The following is a 7623-nucleotide window of genomic DNA, read 5'->3' as shown; positions in this document are numbered from 1 at the left end:
GGGGGGCTGTAGGCGGCGCCATGGAGCGGCCCGGGGGCGGCGGCGGCTCCGAGGGGGCCTGGGCCGCGCTGCTGGGCCGGCAGCAGCCGCAGGTACCGCGCGGCGGGGCCCCGGGGGCGGGCTGGGCCCGGCCTGCACCGACCCCCCCCCTGTCCGCACGAGCGCGTCGGTCCGCGGGGGGGGGGGTAACCCGCCCCCCCCCCCCCCGGCCGGGTGCGGGTGGGGGAGCGGGCCGGGCCCGGCGCCCGGGGGCCGGCGGCTCGTGTCCCGCAGCACGGGCCTGGGGGAGCCGTGCCCGCCCTCCTGCCGGGGGCGCTGCTGCCCCCCGGGCGGCTAAACCTGCCCTGGCGTAGCCGGGACCGGCCCCGTGTCACACGCCCCGGGCTGCGCTGGGGTTTGGAACCAGCCCCGGGCGCTCCGGTGTCTGCCGCGGCAACCCCCAGGCAAACCCCCCAGAGCGTCCCACGGGCCGGGCGGAACCCGCCGCCGCTCGCTCATGAGACCGGGCCTGCGGCGGTTTAACATCGCACCTCGGATCAACCCCGAGCAGGGCTGTGTGGACGGGGCCCAGGCCTTGAGCAGGCTCCGTGCAGGGGAGGGAGGGAGGCCGCCATGACCCCGGCGTCGAGACCCGGACAGCCCTTCAGGGGTGCTGAAGGTGCAGAGCGGGGCCCCGGGAGAGCGCCCGGCTCCAGGCTTGGGTAGAGAGCAGTGGGTGGGATCCCTTTAGCCAGGTGGGGACACTTCACCCTCAGGGGCAGCTCGTGCTGAAGCGGGGTCGTGCTAACCTGCAGCCCTGGCTCCATAGAGGAGTGTGTGTGTTGGGGGTGAGGGACGGGTGGGTGGGTTCACCTGCGTCAGCCTGAGCCCTCTGTGCGCTTCAGGGGACTTGGCCTGGCCCTGCCTGTAGTTGCATGAGGCGCCTCCACCAGAGACTCCGTGGACGCCCGGCCTCTGTCCTGGAGCTCCCAGGCTCTCCTGCAGACGTCCCGGCAGGGCTGTGCCCCATATGCGGTGCCAGTGCAGTGCGGTGGGAGGGGACTGGTGGGGTGGCTGTGGAGTGTAATGCCAGGTCCTCTCCCTGCAGGCTCGGGAATACTGCCCAGGGGTGAAGAACCAGCCCTACGTGTGTGAGACGGGCCACTGCTGCGGAGAGACTGGATGCTGCACCTACTACTACGAGCTCTGGTGTGAGTGGGGAGGCGATGGCGCAGCACTAGGCTGCCGGGGGTTGGGGCCAGCACCTGCCTCTCCGGGATCCTTACTGCGATGGGAGGAGCTCTCAGCCTCTCCTGGCAGGGAGCAGGGCTGGGGTGCTGGCTGTGGGGGGAGTTCCCAGCTGCTCCAGCCCTGGCCTGGTCCAGCAGGGGCACTGATTGGGGGGAGTTCCTGGCTGCTCCAGTCCCAGCCTCTTCCAGGTGGGGGTGTACTGGGGGCTCCTGGAGGAGGGTTGTTCTCAAGTGTTCTCCTGTCTGTAGGGTTCTGGCTCCTTTGGACTATTCTCATCCTCTTCAGCTGCTGCTGCGCCTACAGGCACCGCCGCGCCAAACTGCGTCTGCAGCAGCAGCAGCGGCAGCGTGAGATCAACCTCATCGCCTACCACGGTGCCTGCAACTACCCCACCTCCATGATGGATCTCAGTGAGTGTCGCACAGCCTCTGTGAGCTCAGCTCGGGCAGTCTGGCCATGTGTGCATGGCGCTGGCCATCCCCACCCAGGCAGGCTCTCAGACCCCTGAGCTGGAAAGCCAGCCTAGGTCTTACCCCACTGTTGCTGGAAAGTCGTGCATGGAACTAGATCCTCCACTGGGGGGGGGAGCGCCCTGGTCTGAGGCTGCGTCCTCACCAGCTCAGGTGTAACATCTGTGGCGTGGCTCTGGACCCCACGGGGCGGTCAGCCTGGGAAGCACAGTGAGGGCAGGGTGGCGGGCAGGCTGTGTCTGGGGCAGAGGGGGCAATGCCAGGAGCACACAGTGAGGGGCTGACAGGAGGGGCAGCTCCAGAGGCCTGGAGGTCAGCTGGGCTCACAGGGCGGGAAGCAGGTGGGGTTGCCTGGGGGGAGGGGCTGGGGTCTGTGGTTGTGGCTGGCCCCCTTTGGGTTCCCAGGTGACTCTCTCTCTCTCTCCTCTCCAGGGATGCTGGCTTCCTTTAAGCTGCCCGCCTATGAGGAGGTGGCTCACCATCCCAGCACCCCTCCTCCCCCCTACAGCACCATCCTAGCCCAGCTGGGCGGGCCGCATAGCCGCCTGGGCTCCAGTCCCCTGACCCTGTCTCCCAGCTCGGAGAATTTCACCAGCTGCTCGTGCGAGTCGAGCTGCCTCACCTCCCCTAGCAGCACGTCGCTGTCGGTGCAGATCACGGATGAGACGGAGCGCAGCCAGGCCAGCACGCCCAGCGAGGAAGGCGGCAGCAGCAGCACGGGCACCGGCGCCAGCTGGGAGCTGCCCGAGGAGCCAGCCCCCTGCGAGGCCCCACCCAAGCAGACCCTCTTCTCCTCCAACGTGGATTTCTTCGAGGCCGACTACCACCGCTGCTCAGACATCGAGGAGGAGGAGGAGGAGTGCATGGGGGAGGAGGAGGGCGCGGCCCAGGGGGACAGCAGTGAGCACTTCCGGCACCGGCGCCTGACGGGCGATTCGGGCATTGAGGTGGGGCGCTGCCAGGAGGAGGAGGCCGGGGAAGACAGTGAGGAGGAGATGCACCTGCTCAGCAAGGCGGGGCCCGAGTCCCCCCAGCTCTCGGAGCGCAAGAGCCTCTGTGGGCTCCAGAGCGACGGGGGCAGTGAGGAGCCTGGCTCGCCTGTCCTGCCTGTCTGAGCCCTGAGCTGGGGGCTGCCCCAGACGGCAGCTCCCCACTTCCTGCCCTGTGACCCCAGCTCCCTTTCCCTGCCTGCCAGCCCCCAGCTCTGTGCTCCTGGCTGAGGGGCAGAGGTCTCTGCAGGCTGTCCCATGCCCTTACCCTGTTCGGGTGGGGCACATCCCGCCTGGTGGGCTGCCTGGGACTCCTGCCCTGTGGTGTGGGGTGTGTAGAATTGTGTGGGGCTGAGAGGCTCTTCCTGTACCTGGAGAGGCAGTGCCCCGGCCCCTGGCCTCTTCCTGCCCCACATGCTGGGCAGTGGGGGGGGAGCTGGGGCCAGGGCAGCTGCCTCTGGGCCCTTCCCTCTCCTGAGTGATTGTGGCTGGCAGCGTTGGGGCTCCATGCTCACCAGCGCCTTGCGTGGGCTTTCCCCTCCCTGGCGGGCAGGACAGCAGGCAGCTCCCAGCTGCAGCGTGGGGTCCCACCCGCCCAGCGACCAAACCCCTCCTGTCCCAGGGCCCTGCCTCCAGCTCTGCTTCTGCCCTGTGTGCCGGCTCGGGGACAATTTGCACCGGCACCGCGTGGCTGACTGACCCCTCCCTGGGATGTGGACTCTTGGCATGGAGCCCCTGGGGAGAGTGTGCCCTCGTGGGGGGCTGTCCCCCCAAACTGACTCTCTGTAGACGATGTGTGTCCCTCACTCTGCGTGCTGCTGTCATTTGTTGGGTACCATGTGTAGCGCTGCCCTGCCCGGGCACTTCCCCTCCCCCCGTAGAGTTCCCACTGGGACTGGGTTTCGGTGGAATTGCACGAATCAGATTATTCCTGCCCAGCGCCCCCTCCCCCTCCCAAAGTGCTTCTCCTGGGGAGTGTGGGGTGGCTGGCCTGGGGCAGCTAGCAGCCTTCCCCATGGCAACCCCCCACTTGGAGTGGGGGTGGGCGGCTGCCTGCTACACTCAGCTCTGCTGCCTTGGGGGGAGCCGTGGCCTCTGCTCCCAGCCTGCGGGTCTGTGCTCTGGGGGACAGTAGTTCTCATTATTAAAGAGATGTGGAATTACAGCCTGTGCGTGTCTGCGCGGGGGGGTGGGGGTGGGGCAAGGCAAACCCACCTCCTGCCGCTTGGGCTCTAAGTGGGGGAGGAGAGTCCAGCTACCAGTGGGAAACGGCCTGCTCCTCACTGCTGCCCTAGCTTGGTGCAGAACAGGCCTTGGCCCAGCCTGGGGAGGGGGGAGCAGTTCCTTTGGCCTGGGGGGCTCATCAGTGGAGCAGCACTACAGGCCCCTGACATGCCCCAGGATTCTGAGGGGGGCTCCCTGCTGCCCAGGCACCTCCCATTCTGGCCCCTGCTCCTTGCAACCTCCAGGAGAAAGGGCTGTGGCCAGCTGTACCCCTAAACACAACAGGCCCCTTACCTACTAGCCCCCTGCGGAGCTCACAGGCCCCCTCCCCAGAGTGCCCCATGGCTGGCTGTGTCCACCCCCCACCCCGCTGAGTCCCAAAGAGGCAACAGCCAGGAAAGGGTAGAGCTACTCAGCTTTATTCTTTAAAAAAAAGTAGAGCCCCCCCCCCCCAGCTTGGGGGGGGGGGGGGGGAAGGAAGGTACAGAGGACCCCCCCCACACACCCCCAGCCTAGAACATTCATATTAAAACACCTGAGAAAGACGAGCGGGGCAAAGGCCTGGGCAGCGCATGGTATCCTCGTAATGCAGCAACGCCACCGCTCCCCACCCCTGGCCCTGAGGTGGCTGCTGGGTCCCAAGCACCAGGGTTAGAATAAGAGGTCGGGGGGTGCCCTTTGCCCCCTCGCTGGTAGCTGGAACCCCCTTCTCCCAGCCTGGCCCCTAATACTCCTCGGCCATCATGAGCACCACCAGGGCAGACCAGCCCGTGAAGGGGTAGCAGCCCCGGCCCTGGCCCGTGCTGTCGCTGTACTGCTCCCACAGGTAGCCGCTCTCCACGTACTGGCGGTACAGGTTGGCAATGAGGTTGGCACGCAGCTCCTGGTAGAGCGCAGCTGCCCGCTGCTGGTAGGGCCCCTCCAGGCTGGCGTAATGGTGCAGCGCCCGCACAGCCAGGTAGTTCATGTTGATCCAGATGGGCCCCCTCCAGTAGGGGGGGTCGTGCTCCGTGTTGTGTTTCATGTAGAGGGGGCTGGTGCGGGCGAGCGAGCGCAGGCCGTACGGGGTCCAGAGCTTCTGCTCGCTGCGCATGTCCCCCAGGATGCTGGCCAGGCGGGGCGAGTCGGGCCGCAGCAGCTGCAGCAGGAAGGGGAAGAGGCTGACGTAGCCCAGGGCCCCCACGAACTGCAGCTTGGGGGGCTTGCGGACCACCCGCACCAGGCGCGGGGCAGGGAGCTGGTGGCGGGGCTGCCCCGGCCCCACAGCCACCTTCTCGCGCTCCAGCCCCACCGCCTGGCTGTGGTTGCCGTAGTCGGCGAACATGCCCAGCTGCTCGGCCCAGTGCTGCTGCTCCAGCAGGGCGTTGTCACTCAGCGCCTGCTGCATGCGCCGGTACTCGGCCGCTGGCTCGCCCAGCCGCTCGGCCACCTCGGCCATGACTCCCGCGGCCAGGGCCATCCAGCAGCGCAGGTCCAGGTGGCGCTCGACTGGCGAGGGGTGCGAGGCGCGAGGGTAGTCGTCCAGCCCGGAGGTCAGCGTCTTGGGGTTGAGGAAGAGGTCGGTGTCCTGGTCCCGGCCCCGCCAGCGGAAGGTGTAGGGCAGCGGCCCCGCCTGCGTGGTGTTGTACCACTCGTACCACGTGCGCAGGCGGGGGAAGAGCCGCCGCAGGTAGGACAGCTCGGCGGGGCCCTGGCCCGGCTCCCGCAGCAGCTGCTGCAGCACCAGGAAGAGGGTGGGCGGGTTGGCAGCCTCGTTGTGCTGCAGGATGAATTCGGGGGGCACCTTGGCTCGCGCCTCGTCGTCCAGGATCTGCTCCCGCGGGATCCAGCCCTCCACATTCATCAGGTCCAGCCAGTGGGCGATGACCTCGCGGCTCAGGGCCGGGTCCCAGCGCGCCAGCAGCAGCTGGTGGAAGCCCTCGTCCCAGAGGAAGCCGCGGGGGAAGAAGGAGCGGGAGGGCACGGCGGTGAATAGGGGGCCCTCGGGGTAGGGCAGGGGGTGCGGGCTGTGCGCAGACTGCACGATGGAGTGCCCGTGGAAGTAGCCCATCCCACCCATCATGTTGCTGAGGGCAGCCTTGGCAAAGCGCTGCTGCTGGGGCGTGAAGCCCTTGCGGGCCAGGGAGAAGGTCTCCTCGAAGCGCCGCTCGAAGGCGGCCACGTGCCCAGCCAGCTCCTCGCTCAGCACCGCCCCCACCAGCGAGCCGGGGCGCTCGGCAAAGCTGCCGGACTCAAAGGTCACCTCCACGCGGCAGGGCAGCGGCAGCGTCACCTGGTGCAGCAGCAGGTGGCTCTGGGGCTCTTGCTCCGGCTCCCCCGGCAGCGCCCGGTACGTGTCCACAGCGAAGTAGCGGCGCTTGGGCCCGCCTGGCGCGGCGTAAACAAAGCGGTTGCTCAGGCTGCTCTTCACCACGTCTGTCAGGCGGTGCAGCCCCGGGCTCCTGGCATCCAGGTGGTTATAGCTGCAAGAGAGGAGGGGTCAGGGCAGGAAGGGAGGCCGGGCTAGGAGCCAGGAACAGCCCACAGCCGGAGCTACTGCCCTGCTCCCCACAGCGCCCCTCCTGGGAAAGCCAGGAGCTTCCCCCACAGCCAGGGCTCCCGCCCATACCTGGCATATCTGAGGGCTTCCCCAGTGTCTGTGGTGGGCTTGTGGAAGGTGATGTTGAAATGGCCGAGTTCCTCGGATGTCCCAGTCACCGACACCAAGCGCGTGTTCTCCACGTGGGGCTGCAGCGTCCCCTGCCCGTTGGTGGCCACGTAGAAGAGCAGGGAGACGAGGGAGGTCTGGTCACCCGGACTCTGCAAAGAGGAAGATGGACCCTGGGCATCGCTCGCCCCTGTAGCTCTCTGTGCTGGAGACCCCAGGGGCAGCCCCGAGACCCTGGCAACCAGGAGACAGACCCACCCACAGCAGGAAACGCTCCCCGGGGACAGAGACTGGGGCGGGAGAGGAACCGCCACAAAACACAAGGGGCCCGGTGGTCCAATCTATCGGGAAAACACGTGGGGCTCAAAGCAGGGAGTCCCCCCAGACCGGCCCAATGGCTCCGCTGGGCGCAGGAAGGGGCAGCACCGAGCACTGTGGGGTCAGGACTCCCAGCTCCGGGAGGACACGTGGCTTAAGGGTGACAGTGGGGGGAGGGGGGAGCCCAGGACTCCTGGGTTCCCTTCCCGGCTGTCCCTGACCCCGGGCAGGGCCCTGCATTCCCGCGGCCCCACCTCCGGCCTGGCCGTGACCCGCCAGCTCCAGTCCCCGCCGTGCTCCCCGCCCGGCCGCTTCACGAAGTCGGTGCGCAGCGCGAGGCCCCGGTCGCGGATCTCCTGCGCCCCGAAGCGCAGCCCGTCGTGCAGCAGCCAGCCGTAGCCGGGCAGCCCGTCGCTCTGCTCGCACGTGTGGCGCAGCCGGGCCTCCGCCGCCTGCCGCAGCCACATGAGGCCTGGGGGAGAGAGGGGGGGAGGGTGAGACCGGGCCGGACCGGACCGGACCGGACCCCGCCCCCCCGGCCGGCCCCGCCCCTACCTGCCACGGGCGGGCGCGCGCTGCGGGGCCGCATGCCGAAGTAGACGTGCGGGCGGTAGGAGCCCCAGAAGCGCTCGGGCGCGGCGCGGGGGCCGCTGCTGCCGGCGGGCAGGACGCGCGGCGCCGGGTGCGGGGTGACCACGCGGCGGCCCAGCCGCCAGCGCCCGTAGAGCCCGTAGGCCAGGCCGGC

General features: G+C 68.8%; 2 protein-coding genes across 2 annotated transcripts; one reads left to right on the top strand and one right to left on the bottom strand.

Moving 5' to 3' along the window:
• The first annotated feature begins 20 nt into the window (after positions 1-20).
• Positions 21-3852, top strand: WBP1 (WW domain binding protein 1). Its single transcript, XM_024223933.2, has 4 exons — positions 21-92; positions 1088-1190; positions 1479-1640; positions 2133-3852. Exons 1-4 carry the CDS (start codon positions 21-23, stop codon positions 2813-2815), a joined length of 1020 nt encoding a protein of 339 aa, XP_024079701.1. The 3' UTR covers positions 2816-3852.
• Positions 3853-4383: 531 nt separating this feature from the next.
• MOGS (mannosyl-oligosaccharide glucosidase) lies at positions 4384-7407 on the bottom strand. The gene is made up of 3 exons (XM_026662851.2): positions 7133-7407; positions 6522-6712; positions 4384-6375 (listed from the first exon to the last, which is right to left on the bottom strand). Exons 1-3 carry the CDS (start codon positions 7343-7345, stop codon positions 4638-4640), a joined length of 2142 nt encoding a protein of 713 aa, XP_026518636.1. The 5' UTR covers positions 7346-7407; the 3' UTR covers positions 4384-4637.
• Between the last annotated feature and the right edge of the window lie 216 nt (positions 7408-7623).

This window comes from Terrapene carolina, unplaced genomic scaffold (assembly GCF_002925995.2).
Source record: "Terrapene carolina triunguis isolate 2854851 unplaced genomic scaffold, T_m_triunguis-2.0 Scaffold30781, whole genome shotgun sequence".
NCBI lineage: Eukaryota > Metazoa > Chordata > Testudines > Emydidae > Terrapene > Terrapene triunguis.
The sequence above is the reverse complement of the archived record's forward strand: the minus strand, read 5'-3'. Positions and strand labels throughout refer to the sequence as shown.